Below are 14,553 nucleotides of genomic sequence, written 5' to 3' on the forward strand. Positions count from 1 at the left end.
ATGTACACCACATTGATTTTGGTGTTTCCCGCAGTCTCATGTGAACGGAGATAGATTTTAACACATTGCCGTCTGAATGGGGAGTTTTTTGGAAATGAAAACAGAAAACGAAGCCAAACATTGTCGTATAAACGGGGCATAAGCCTCTGACTGAACTGAAGGTTCAACTCTGCCTCAGCAGTCCTTCTGCAGTCATGATAAACTATATAACAGGACCATCATTACAGCTGAAGTTTAAACTTTAGCTGACTCAACATCAACACAGCTGCTGCCTCATGATCATCCGTGATATGGCTGCTTATTATAACAGGTGAACACCTTCCTGCCTTGTTTAAACACTGATCATTTTATTGTCAGACTTTGGTCGCTGAAATTTTTCACAAACTGAGGTGAGCTGACTGGACGGCACGACAGGTGAGCTGTTAGACTGAAATATATTTAATTGTTAAAGTTTAATGATAAATCATTCATCATTTCCTATTGTGGATTTAAAATCTGAACACCTTCATAAATAGAAAAGTTTGTCTTTATTTAAAGGAGAGCAGAATTCTTCTGTGCTTTCTCTTAAAAATCTTCTTTTTTATAGAATTATATTTGCCAGCGATCCAGCATGTCTCAGCATTCAGATGACCAGCTGAACCGTGAGTACTTTGTTGTTTCTTCCAGTTAAATAATTTTCTGGGTGTGTTTTTGTGTCTGTTCCTCACTAACTGTATACTTCAGTCTTCTGTACTTAGTAAATGACTGCTAATCTTGCAGTTTTAGAATTTTCCACTAAATCTAACATCATATATTTGTATTTTTTCCTCAGGTGATGCCTCACAAAGTGGCACATTTTCTGACTGGAAGGTTTATGTGATTGTGATCAGTGTGGCTGCTGCTCTTCTGGCGGTGGCTCTTCTGTGTTGTTGTAGAAGTAAGTCACGAATCATTCTTTATACCACATAAATGAGCGCAAACATATTCAAGATTAACTACCAATAATGAGCCTTGCTCCTTATGTTTAGAGAGTCCTCCTGATTCTCTGATTTTTCTGATAATATGATGGACTGTAGATGATCAGATCTCTAAATTCCTTCAGCTACACTTTAAAAACACTGTTCATGAACCGATGGACTATTCCCATCATAACTGAGCGTGTTTTTGATAACCAGTCATGATACGATCACCTGTTACAAATAAACTTACCTGCAGAATGTTCCAGGTGTTTTAGAGAATTCCACAATTTTCCCTCTCTTTTGGTGTCCCACCTTTTTTGAAACATGTTAGAGTTTGTATTTCCAATAAAACAAAGATGATCAGTCTGAACCTTCCATATCTTTGTGGTATATTTCATTGAATCGTGGTTGAAAAGGATGTTCTAGTTCTTTTATTGTGTATTTATTCATATTTTACATTTTTGAACTGGAATTTTCAGATGATTTTTATGCTACTAATCTCTCTTTTTATTTTAGGACACAGGAACATGAAAACTCTTCTTAATGGCACAGCTGCCACACTCAATGCTGAAATAAGGCAGCTCAGTCAGAAGCTGGAGATCATGGAAGATGGGAGAGCAGAGAACAAGAGGAGGCTTCAGTCTGTGGAGATGGAGATAACAGAGAAAGAACGGATGTTTGAGAAGCCAGAGGAACTTCTTAGAGAAAAGGAAAACTTGTTAAAAGCTGAGTGGAGCTTTGACCGGGAGAAGGAAATTTGGGAACGGGAGATCCTGAACAGAGAGAAACTGCTGGAGCCAATAGAAAATCAGCTTTCTAGACAATGTTGAAGAATGATGAGAATGATGCCTGTACTTTCATGGATTAGAGTAACAAACACTGAAAAAGCAGGTCCTTGGATTTGTTGAGGCCTATTAGGAGCTTTATTCTAACAGTGCGAGGTGGATTGTCCAGGGCGTTCATTCCCAACCTTTTATTCCTGAGGGATCTCCAAACTTGTATCTTAGAAAAGCTAAGCCTCCCCAGACCCATCAGTAAACATCAATTTTAACTGTTTTCACTGATAGAATCCCAACATAATAGGTCTAATTATTTCATATAAGTCTTTTCCACCAAACGGTCCTGCTCAGTTCAGTGTGGAACTGCATGCAATTTTTTTCCATAGAGCAAAAGTTGGAATGGGTCCCAAAAAACCAACTCGTACCGTCCCACTTTTCATAAGGGTACCAACCTTACCAATCCGTACCAAAAAGGCGGAGCTACACACAACAATAGGGGGTTGTACTGACGCCACGTCAGCGCGCAACTCAACTGCTCAGGGCTGCAAAACACGGAAGTCTAATATCTGCTTAAATCAGAATATTCAGACTCAACAGAGATCCGGACTGTTTCCTAGTCTGTGGATATTGATCTGGCCATAAATCAAGTTTCCTGTTGATCTGGACCTGATTTTAAGAACACAAAGCAGAGCCTGAATTCTCTGTACTGTAACTAGTTATTAATCTACTTTAGGTAACCTGTGAACATCGCTCTGTGGTTGTTGGACATGTTTGTAAAACTTCAGGCTGCAGAGATCAGCGTACCCAGGATTTCTGATTTAATGTATGTGAACCAAAGTTTGGAATATTTCAGACCATGACGTCCAAAATATCTGATTGCATGGAAGAAAATCAGACCATATGAAGCTGTTTTCTTAGAGTTGAGAGCCTAATCCAAAGATAATTGTTACAATAAGGAAGTACTCTTGTTTTAGCTCAGAATCATCACATGATTGATATCATCTGTGCCTATAACAGGCATATCTTTAAACTGGGGTTATGTAAGCATTGTTTGGTTAGTCCAGTTTGGTTTCTTGTGAATTTTTGACTTTTCAATGCTGTAAATTTGTGATTTTAAGATCTTCACATTCTTGTGTTTATAATCTCAAATATTTCATAACTTTTTAAACTCCGATATATCTTTTTTTTCTTGAAAATATACAACTTTATAACCTCAATAAACTTGGAAGTTTAGAAAAGCTGTGTGAAAAACTCTCCACTCTTTTTAACAGCACTTGGGAAATACTTGAGAAGAACTGAAATTTTCATAGGGGGTATTCATTGTGTCCTCATATATATACACAGTGCTTAACAAATGTATTAGACCACCCTAACCCTAACCAAAGTAAGGTTTATGCCACAGCTGCCCAAATTAACAGCATTGGTAATTACCAAAATCATTTTTTATGTTTCTGCAATGGTTAATACACCAATATGTAGAAGCTCTTTAACCCAAATGATATTTTTAATGCTAAAATAGAATTATTATTGTTATCCATGAATTTTCAAATTTACCGATATACAAAAAAACCTGAAAAAAATAGTAAAGCACATTATTATTTCTTGATTAAAATGTCAAATTATAGTTATTTACTGTCATTCCTGAACAGAAAAATGAGTTTTAGTGGTTGAATGTTATGCTTGATTCATTTCTGACTTCTCAGAGAAGCCCAGTGAGCCGGCTCAAATTTGGGTGAATTCAGTTTGAAATTCCTCATTCCTATTCAAAATGGTAAAACGTTCTCAGTTTTAGTGTTTAGTTTTAAACAGGTTTTTGAAAGGTTTCTAAAATATTTATGTTTTCTTGTTTTTATGACTGCTGGTCTAATAAATTTGTTAAGCACTGTAGATATATATGAGATCTTTACAAAGCTATTTGTTTTACTTTTTTATTGCCTTTTTCCAGTTATATATTTTTGGTCTTCGCAAATGAAACAGTATGGGATAATTTCAGTCTGAGGCTGACCATGCTAGACTAGACTTCAAACACACTTTTAGATTTGTCCACTCAGTGATCTGAGGGTGTCAGAGTTGATTATTTTCACAGCTGTGGTGTCAGTGGGATTATTTTATTGCTATGTATCCTGTCACAGCCTCTCTGACCTTCAGAACCATTAAACAGGTTTTATATTACACTTCTAGATGGAACCGCCTCTTCTAGAAAACACACAATACCCAGTGAGCCGAGAGGGTGTCAACTGTGAGGTCTGACGTTTCTGTTCTCAGACCCAGAAGTTCTAGTCTGTTTTTTTGTTGAGACTGGGGAGTAGTGATGAATGAATGAATTCTGATGCTGCTGGCTTTCCGTAGGATGAGTTGTGTTGGTTGAGGAGTCGTCTTGATGTTAGAAGTTACAGAATTGAACACAGTAAAAGGCTATTAAAATCTCTGAAAGAAATACAAAAGCATAAACAATCTCTGAACTTAAAGTGAGCATAGTGGCCGACCAACAGCAGCACAGAGTGGACGTAATGATGTGGTGATGAGGGGAGCTGGAACCGGACTTCCTGCACTAAGGCAGATTAGCTGATGGGATGCAGGTGTGTGATCCAGGTGACCCACTTAGGTCCCTGATCGCTGATTGTCAGGTGTGGCACACAAACACTCACAAGGACTGGGAGAGAGAGCACAAGGGAAACATCGTTCATCTGCTCTTTATGAGGCAGATTTAATCTTAACTTCTCAGTGTCGTTTAGCCGACTGCAGATCCTGACATCCAGTCTGATAAGACTGATTCAGAGAAGTTTCCTTTGCAGAGTAAGTTAGCAAACAAAACCTTTCCTTGGTGCTTCCTGCAAAAAAATACACATCTGTTAAATAATACATTTAACTTTTTTAATGGCTAAATGTCATTTTCTGATCATTTCTGAAGGCTTTCTCACAGAGCAGAGGTTCCCCACCTTTGTAACTAAAGAAAGCTAAGCCCCTCCCCCAAGGACCCACTTAGAAACAGCACACATCAATTATATTGGTTTTCACTGATAAAATCCCAACATAATAGGTCTCACTGTGCTTATTCTTGACAAAAAAGATGTTTAAACTATCCATTATTATGATGGTGTTTGAGGGCCTCTCTAGACAAGAAAATAATACTGGTAATTTTCAAGACAAAACTGAAACTCTCATGTTTAAAAAGTCACACATCTAAAAAAATAACTATATATATTATTTTAATTTAGAAGATGAAAATGTATGTGGACCAAAACTGCTAATTTCTGAGATTATAGGGTGAACAAAAGTTGGATTTTTTTTTTCCATTTTTCTGGTCAGATACTGCTGGAGATGGTAAAAAACAACATTACTTGACTTTATCATGATTTGTTTTAAATGTGATTTATTTCTTTTAAATAATGTAAATCTTTCAAAGTAATTTAACCTCTCAGTTTCTGGTGATAAAGGAGTCCTGTGACTGACAGCAGCACGGCCACAAGTCAGAAATCCAACCACTACATCAGCTTGGTTTCTTAAAAAAATCTCTGATTTTACACTGTTGTAAATTTACAATTCTAAAAACCTGAAATTTTGGAATTTCTAATGTCAAAATTTATGAACTTTTAAAGTTGGAATTTTTGAGATTGCTTCTTATAAACATACAACTTAATAATCTCAGAGGAACAGATTTTTTCATCACCATAAAGTATATTTCTAATAATGATTTAAAAAAATATACATGCACATCTCTTTTTTAGCATCGAAGCAGAGGAGATCTGTCTGAGATCTCTGGCGCCCCCTGAGGTGTGCCTGAACCCCAGGTTGGGAACCGCTGTCATAGAGTATACTAAGGCAAGGGAACGTACAAAACAGACAAGTGATAATATCAAATTTGATGTATTTTTATTACACTCAGTGAAGTTTATAAAACAGACGAATGTCCAGAGTGTTTACTGAAATTATATTAAATACAAATCTATCAGTAAATATAAAGAAATGAACATATTTAGCCTCTGAAACAGAAGAAACAAAGATATTTTAAAAAGGAATTCACAGCAGATTAAAAAGCTGGAAGAGAAAAAGGCAGAAAATATTTCAAACCTTTACAGGTTGTTAAATGTATTTTTTTTAATTGTTTGTGTTGCTTTTGAGTGAAAAACTGAAATATTTTAATGTTTGTCCAGTAGATGGCTGCTCTGAGCTCTGTCATCCTCACACCTGTCACATCAGTCTGCAGTGGTGTTTGTGTGCTCATGCTTTTTTCTTGCAGGTTAATATAAATAGTTAGAATTTTGTGGTATTTTTCTATTGCATGTCAATATTTAACCACTGCTGTTGTGTCCGTCTAAAGTCAAACTTCAGTTAATGCTGGTCACCATAAATAATCTCCCAGAGTTCTCAGCAGCTCTGTTCTCATCATCAGACGTGTGAACAGACACAGCAGAGGTAGAAGTTGGTCTAACCGCTGCATCATTTTTAAATCTGCTGCTCTCATATGTGGGGAGTCACGTTTAGTTTAAAACGACAGACGAGCAGAAAGAACACGGCGGTTTAACTGCTACAGCTTTTTTAATCCACTCCTAGTACATGTGGTGAGTCACCTCCAGTTTTAAACATTTAGAAATGCTTAACACAACATCACCACTGGCACTATTTAAGTTCTGAGTGTAAAACTTTTGTTACTTCAGTGTTTGGGTCTTTGGTGTTTTGCCTTTAAGAAATCACTGCACATAAAAAACTGGAAAAAATACACAATATAACAATACACTAAAGCAGGACATGACTGTGGATCAGTGGGTATAGTCAGTCGTCTCACAACTGGAAGGTCAAACACAAATGTAAAATAACTGTGGTTGATCAAATCTGCAGAGCACTAGTGATGATAATAATGCTAACACATGCTATTGAATCAGTGACATTGCGGTCAACTTCCTGGCAAACATCTGCCTCCTCCGCCTTTGTGAAGGGCTCAAATGCACCAGCCTCCTTTATTTTGAGGTGGCGTTGAAGGGATGCAGGATGGCACGAAGGAGCAGGACCTGAAACCAGATGAGATGTCATGGAGGTGGCTGGAAGAGAAGAGAGGAGAGCAGGTTTTAAAATCTGACAGCAGCAGGATGATTGGATCACGAGAGGTTGTGGCAGAATATGATTGGCTCAGAGTTTAAGAGAGTAGACGGCCATACCAGCTGATTACCACAGCAGTGAAAGAGAGACATCAGAGAGTGATTATTAACAAATGAAAGGATGAATGGAAACAGACAAGTTCAGGGAAAAAGACGGCAACATTATAGATAAGAGGCTCCTAACTCGCTATGAAGGGTGGGTGTACGGTTTAAATTGATGTGTTAAAAAGTACTGGTGAATATCCCCAACCATAATGGCCTCTCCATGCAGATAAGCCCCAGAATGCTTTGAAATATCAATGAATTCTCAGTTGTTCAGGACCTGAAAATAGTCATTATGATTCTCATTAACATCTCCATAATACAGGTAAACAGCTAATATTGGAATTTGGAAAGAAAATCCTCTCCCTATACTTCTTTTCCATGTTAGTTGAATTTTTTCCAGACACTAAAACAAAGAAATCACTGTTAACTAATATTAAAAACTTTCTACACTGAAATGAAAGCTGTTTAACATCTTTCTTACCAGAAAAATGCTACTATAACTAGTAGTATTAGGTTCTCACTCCACTGTCAGACATCTGTCCTAAAAGCTGTAGAGTTAGAGAACAATGGCCGTACTGTACCTGTACATCAACCGTCCTTCTTCATGATCATCTGTGTGACCTGTGACAGAAAAAAAACATGGTTTCCTTTTATTTTTACTGGTCATGACACACTGGACAACATTATGAGACTTACTTTCTATATACATAGAATGAATTTTTAAAAAGTTGAGAGGGGTTAAAGCCCATTTGCACCATAAAAAATATGTTATTTTGAAATTGCGATGAAGTTTGGGGACTTCCTGTTGGGTTTTGGGCATGTGTCCAAGAAGCTTTTTTATAGGTCTGATGATGACCTATATGTACACCAAGATTCATAAGCCTGGGTCAAACAGTGTGCCGGGGCTGATTTTGTTATGGCAACACATAAAAAAACACAGCAGAAATCAGCAGAGCAAATATATGACTGGCAGAAGGGGGCGCTGTGACAAAGTTATGATATTGTTGCATGAATGTATTCAGGACCGATGTGTGATTATCCTTGTGAAGTCTGGTGATGATTGAAATAAACACGTAAAAGTTATAAAGCAATATTGGTGTGATTTCACTGTAAAAAAAAATAGACAAAAATGGCCGCTCTGATAACGGCCGTATGGTGAAAACTCACAGTTCACACAACTTTGGGTCTCAAGGTTGTCTAGTTTGAGTGAAAAAATTCTGGAGTTGATCAATTTAAATCCCTCAGATAAGTTTGTTAAAATGTGAAAAGTGTCCGTCAGTGGAGAGGGCCAAAAAAACACCAAATTTTGACCATTCCTTGTTTGTTGTGTGTTTCTTGTTAGTTTTAAAGGATGGTCATAATGTTTTTTTTTTTTTTTTTTGTCTAATCATGATATACATCGCTTTCCACATTATTATGCAAATTTGCAAATGGAACTTTGCCTGTTAAGATGTTTTTGATTGAAATAGCTTTGATTTCAGTAAATATGACCTCCCAATGCTGCAAATTCAATGAATGACCATTTTCAGTTCTTTACAACCTATAAAATCTTTTAAAAATCTGTTTTGCATAATACTGTGGAACAGTGCATTTTGAGGTTTTTATAAAAAAAAAAAAGAGGTTATCATTATGAAGTTTGTTCAAAAACATTTGAGTTATGCTCTAATGGCTGATGACTTGAAAAAATACTCTGACTGTCATTTGCATTAATTTTTAGGAAAATAAGAGAAAAATAACATTTGCATAATAATGTGGAAGGCGTAGTATATGTGTTCTGATTTTCATTTCTCACTTTTGGTGCCCCCCTCCTCCCCCTCCCCCGAGGCCATCACCACCAGATGGCTATTTCCACAGGGGGACAGTTTTTGAGAAAAAAATAGACTTTTTAAACTATATTAGGGGCCCAAAACAGGCCTCGGATTGCCTGAAAGATTTTGAGAGACAAAATACAATTGGGTCCTCGCCGACCCAAGGTTGGTGCTTAGGCCTTAATAATAGAGAAATGAGACAATCGGAATATAATCTCATGAACAGAATAAATCACACACAGCTTAAGTGTAAAGAGGGAAAATAGATTTTTATGACACTTACCTCTTTTCATTCTCCTCCCTCGGGACATTCACATAGAGCATCATGCTGGGATCAGCACTCGTGTTTTCATAGACTGGGAATTACAATAATAAAAAAATAAATAGAGATGATACAGAGTGATATATATATATTACTTAAACACAAAATAAAGGTGCTAATGTTTCTCCAGTGCTCACCTGTTTCTTCTCTGGGTATCTTACAGAGTAAACATTGACCTACAGAGTCAAACAGAGAAGGCAGAGAATTTTATCAGTGTCTTTCCCAGGTTACTGACTTTTGACAGTTTATTACAATGAATCAGATTTTTAAATAGATGGAATGGTTTCAATAAATATGCACATTTTTAGAGTCCATAATAACAATACAAAACATTTCTGAACAATCTCCAAAAGATGCTTTATGATGCTATCTTTAAGACTGAATATTTTAATAATGCTGCAGTGCTACACCAGTGTGGTCTGACTCCATGACTGATGATAGGAGAAAACTTCACAGTGTTCATTCTGTCAAAAAACAACAACAACAACAACAAAAAAAAAAACAGTTCAACACAGTTTTACATTAAGGAATATATAGGAGTGCATGTACAAAATGACTAAAAGGAATGATCATTGATTAGTTCAATGACTTCTCAGTTAAAACTAACATTAAACTCATTTAAAGTTAAAGGTCATGCTAAGAGATGTCTCAAGGAAACTGTTGTCAGGCTTTATTTTGGAATTAGTGCCACCGTTGGTTACCTTACTTCCTGTCTGGATAAAAACCTGTTTTAAATTTGAATGAATTTAAGGAACCTCTGAACAATATCATCAGTTTGCATAAATATAAATTATAAATTTGAACTTTTTTGATACAAAAGCATAAAAAAATACCTACATGTAATGGTAAATGTAAAATATTAAACTATGAAGTGCTTTAGGCTTCTTAGACAATTTATTTTTAAAGTTCTTTGACTTCTCTGCTGAGCAGCCTGAGAGCCATATCATGTGGTTAATACATGTAAATACCACATTTATTTTAGTCCATTATTACACAGAGAAAAGCATGATGACACTGAATGCACTGACAATGACATTTTTTAAACTCCAGTATTTTTACCTACATATATAATATTGCCTCTTATTGCCAGGTAAATATTTCAAAACTTAAAAAACTCACTCCTTCACAAGGTCTTGATTTTCAGAGTATCTCCTAATATCTTAGATTAGTTATACTTGAAAATCATTTGAACAGCCTGTCAAACCAAAACCATTTAATCAGAAAAGGTGTGTTTAAAGTTTGTCATCTAGTAAACATCGTCGGTATTTTTGTTTCCACATGTATAATTTTCTCCTTTTTAAAATAACTTAATATTCTATTTTTTATCCGCTGATATATAACAGTTCATGATAAGACAAAAATAATTTCTTGGAAACTGATATTTGAGCAGATCTTCTTAAAGTTGTTCTAAATTTTCATCCAGGTACGGTGAATAAGTTTGAATTAATGGACATGTTGATGACTGAAAATGCCCCGTGCATTTTGAACATTTTCATTTAAAAGCAAAATAAAAAGTTGGATTTTTTTTTTTCATTTGCCGTGCAGATACTGCTGGAGATTGTGAAAAAAAAAGTAACTTGACTTTATTATGATTTGTTGGAAATGTGATTTTATTTCATTTAAAAAACGTAAACCTTTTAAAGTACTTTTACCTCTCTGTTTCTGATGATAAAGAAGTCCAGTGGCTGTCAGCAGCACGGCCACAAACAGTAGAGGGATGGAAATTGATAATATTATGATGAGCTGAGATCCAGGGTTGGAAGCAGGAAGATGAGGGTGGGCTGTCTGTTGAACATTTTCAGTCATGTTTTGAGGTGTTGGAGCTCTATATGCTGGAAACATGATTAAAAACAGGTTTTAAGGTCTTTGAGTTAATGCATCATATATTCAATAGGAATTTAACTGCCTCTTTAAAGACCGACACTACTACATTACAATATTTGTGAAGATACAGAATATTATGGAGCTAATCAAAGCAGAAGTCCTGTTACACTGCTGACAATGAAACTTGTGATTACATTAATATATTTTGCAAAAAATGCCATTTTCTACAGAATTTTGGGATAATATAAACGCTCTGAAATGTTTGCCTTATCTTTGTGTTACCGTACTGATAAAAACATCTAAAAGATAAAGACAAGACATGCATGCTGGTCTCTAATTTAACTTTCTTTAAGCACTGTCAAAATCAACTAGATCAAAATTGCAATTTCAGCTAAATTGTGTGGGGATGCTGAGAGCTGAATTGTGGAGGAACTGCTGAAAATAGCCAAAAGCACAAAAATAGTTGAAAATAGCATAAAATAGCATAAAAGTGGCTGAAAATAGCATTCAATAGCTAAAAAGGATAAAAAATAGCTGAAAGTAGCCTTTAAATAGCTGAAAATAGCATTAAAAAAGCTGAAAATAGCTGAAAATAGCATGAAAATAGCTATATTTTAAAAATCAAAAAAGTTAGAAACGAGAAGTCATAGCAGTCGAATGACGGAGAAACTGAATTTTTTAAAGATTAAACGGTGTTGATATGACAAAGTATGAAGGAGGAGATAGCCGGCACCGAAGAATAATAATAAACAAAATGGCAGACGCTAATATCAATGGTGTAGATGCTCAGCATCCCCACTAATGAGAATATTTTTGAACACTAACATGCAACATCAGGCAGAGCTACATTTCTGCAGTCCTTTCCAATCTTACCAGAGTATGGACCCAACAACTTTTAAAAACTCAACAGTTTCACAGACTACTGAGCGGTTCTTTATTTTGATAAATGATTGGTAGCTGCTATGTCTCACCTGTGACAGCCAGCCGGCTCTCTGGTGATTCACCAGCTCCAGACCTGCACATGTAGAGTCCTTCATCAGAGGAAGACACATTGTGAATGGTCATCGTGCCTTTATATCCAGTTTCTTTGAAATGTCCATCTTTGTAAAAATCAGCCACAAAGTTTTTGGGTGATTGTCGTTTTTTACACCGCAGAGTAACGGTCTGTTGTTCCATCACAGGAAGAGTCGGACTCTCCAGGATCACATCACCAGCTGAAAAACAGAAAAGCACAGCTGTCAGCCATGCTGAAAGTCTGTTATCATTGAGTATAGTTCCAGCAGGTTAAACCTAGAGAGCCTACAGTCAGGTCCTCCTGCTGGCTTGGAATCCCCACCATTTATTCATCCACTGGGTGAGAGGTAGGATACTCAATGGATTCACTGATTTTATACTCATTGGCATACACTGTGGCTAATGTGGCAAACAAACTTTTCAGCCCTGCCAACAAGACAAAGTAATCATATTCTGAGCAAAAGACAATTCAGAGTCACCAGTTAACCTAACAAGCATGTTTGAAGGCTGAAGAATCAGAGAAACATGAAACTTCCCACATCAGGCCCCTAGCCAGCGATCTAAACCAGGAACCGTCTTCATGTGAGATGACAGTGCCAACCACATACAGACCCTTTACTCCTGATTCTTTTCTAGTAAAACAAATGTTTGACAAAAAAGACAATAAATTCAGCACAGATTTCTAAATAATCTGAGTAATGTGAGGAACGTACCAGTGATGTTGATGCTAAGTGTGTTGCTTTTCTCTCCTTCTTCATTTTCACACCAGTATTCTCCACTGTGTGATGCAAAGGCAGGATAAATGTTCAAGGATCTTTTTGAATGTTCCCACTGAGTAGTCCTGGATGAGCTGGCCTGCATCACTCTCCAGTCATTTGAGGCAGGAAAACCCTCACAGTTTAACTGTATGGATTCATACTCAAAGAATTGCAGTCTGTTTGGGTCAATCTGAGGAAAAGCTGCAACTGTGGAGAGAGAAAAAGACATAAATATTTAATTTAACATGAAAAAGAGAGTTTTTATTTAAATTGTAAAATAAATAACCAAGCCTCGACTCACCGACTTCTGCAGTGTGGTTAAAGCTGTGACAGTGATCAGTCAACAGCAGCAGCACATACAGCACTAGAAAGACAACAAAATAACTCAGTCCATTAGAAAAATACACATAAATTCACCATCTAAGCATCTAAATACTCTGTCATGTTATCAGCTGATGTAATCTTTAGTGTTTCTGAGTTGGATCAGAAAAGAGGACAGTCTCAGTACTCACAGAGTTTTGGGTGAAGTCCAGAGACCTCCATGCTGTCTTGTTGCTGACTGACTGAATGTAAGACTGAATAAAAGATAATAAACTGATGTGAAGTTTTAGTACTTCCTTTTCCTGTGCAGTCGATGTGCAGCAGGTTTCAGTTGCTCAGTCTGGGGGATTAAAATAGCGTCCACTTTGTGAACTTTCAGACACTGCATGTCTAAAAACAAACACACCTGACCATCAAAGAAGGACACTTGAAAAAGAAAGTTTTCACTGAGCCTTATTTAACCAGTGGTATCAGAAAGGTGAGTAGTTCTCACATTCTTGAGACAAAATCGGACACATTCACAGTAAATGTTGACCTTTGCCAAGGCTGCCCCGTACATCTGATTCTGACAGGCAGATTGGTGAAGCGTCAGTACCGCAGTCATTGTTCCGGTTCTTTGTGTTGAAGGGGGAGATGAGCCAGAAGGCAAAGCTCAGAGTTTACCGGTTGATCTACCTCCCAGCCCTCACCTTTGGTCATGAACTCTGGGTAATGACAGACAGAATGAGATCATGGATACAAGCGTCAGAAATGCCAAACAAAAGCACCTAAATACTGATGAACTTAAACCACAAATATCTGGTTCTGGATGAAGTTCAACAGGGTTTTTGTTCACTAAATACATTTTGTATTAAATATTTCCCCACACAAACACATATTTACACTGTCAAATTCTGCCCTCTGCTGCATGTAAATTGCCTGTTACACAACTAAATGGTTTAAATTTCTTTAGATCACAGAGGCATTAGTCTGGCGGTAAAAAACCCCCGACACAAATTCAAAAATTACTGCGAGCTTCATTGGAAGCATCATGAAGGTAGAATAGATTTGCGGCTTCCCATACTTCTTTTTTTAATTCAGCCCCTGACACCGTTTGCTCCCAGAAACTGAAATTTAGTCATATCTGACTGAGATCTACAAAAGAAACTCTCGAATGCCTTCAACAAACTCTACAGTACATCTACAAAGTTTAAAGCTTTGAGGGGCCCTTATTGCCATGCCCAGTATTTCTGCTCTCACATTTAAAGATGCCAAATAAATCTCCCGCTGGTAGATCTGTTACTGGGACAGGTGTAAGTTTACTGTCTGTCAGCAGGGGTCGTCCCTGTATCATATTTAAATGTGGGGTTTGACTTCCTGGTGGGCAGTTTTCTTTCACTGTTTGAATTTCAAACAGAAAGAAACAATGAATTGTTTTATGAGCTTTATTGTCTTTTATTGCAGCTTTTATAGTTATCAGGGGACTTTGCCCTAACTGTTGTTTTATTCCATACCTAGATTAATCATTTATGGTCAGTAGTTTAATCAGTGTTTTGTTACTGACTGAATCAAAGAACTTTGAGCAGTGGTTTAACCAGACACAACAGTCAGGATGTTTCATAGTTTTGGGTTTTCTTTTCCAACAGTGACTGTATTTAGTTCAGCACAG

General features: G+C 36.7%; 1 protein-coding gene across 1 annotated transcript; it reads right to left on the reverse strand.

Annotated features, from left to right (window-relative positions):
• Positions 1 to 8,639: 8,639 nt before the first annotated feature.
• LOC121504347 (low affinity immunoglobulin gamma Fc region receptor III-like) lies at positions 8,640 to 13,127 on the reverse strand. The gene is made up of 7 exons (XM_041779057.1): positions 13,097 to 13,127; positions 12,886 to 12,948; positions 12,540 to 12,791; positions 11,784 to 12,026; positions 9,126 to 9,164; positions 8,950 to 9,022; positions 8,640 to 8,700 (listed from the first exon to the last, which is right to left on the reverse strand). Exons 1-7 carry the CDS (start codon positions 13,125 to 13,127, stop codon positions 8,640 to 8,642), a joined length of 762 nt encoding a protein of 253 aa, XP_041634991.1.
• Positions 13,128 to 14,553: the final 1,426 nt, after the last annotated feature.

This window comes from Cheilinus undulatus, linkage group 22, assembly GCF_018320785.1.
Source record: "Cheilinus undulatus linkage group 22, ASM1832078v1, whole genome shotgun sequence".
In the NCBI taxonomy this organism is placed as follows: domain Eukaryota; kingdom Metazoa; phylum Chordata; class Actinopteri; order Labriformes; family Labridae; genus Cheilinus; species Cheilinus undulatus.

Coding starts and splice junctions, on each gene's coding strand:
- LOC121504347 (XM_041779057.1), bottom strand. CDS start 13,127: ATGGAGGTCTCTGGACTTCACCCAAAACTCT. Junction 12,027..12,539: donor ACTTAGCATCAACATCACTG/GTACGTTCCTCA, acceptor TCTGTTTTTCAG/CTGGTGATGTGATCCTGGAG. Junction 9,023..9,125: donor GATACCCAGAGAAGAAACAG/GTGAGCACTGGA, acceptor TGTAATTCCCAG/TCTATGAAAACACGAGTGCT.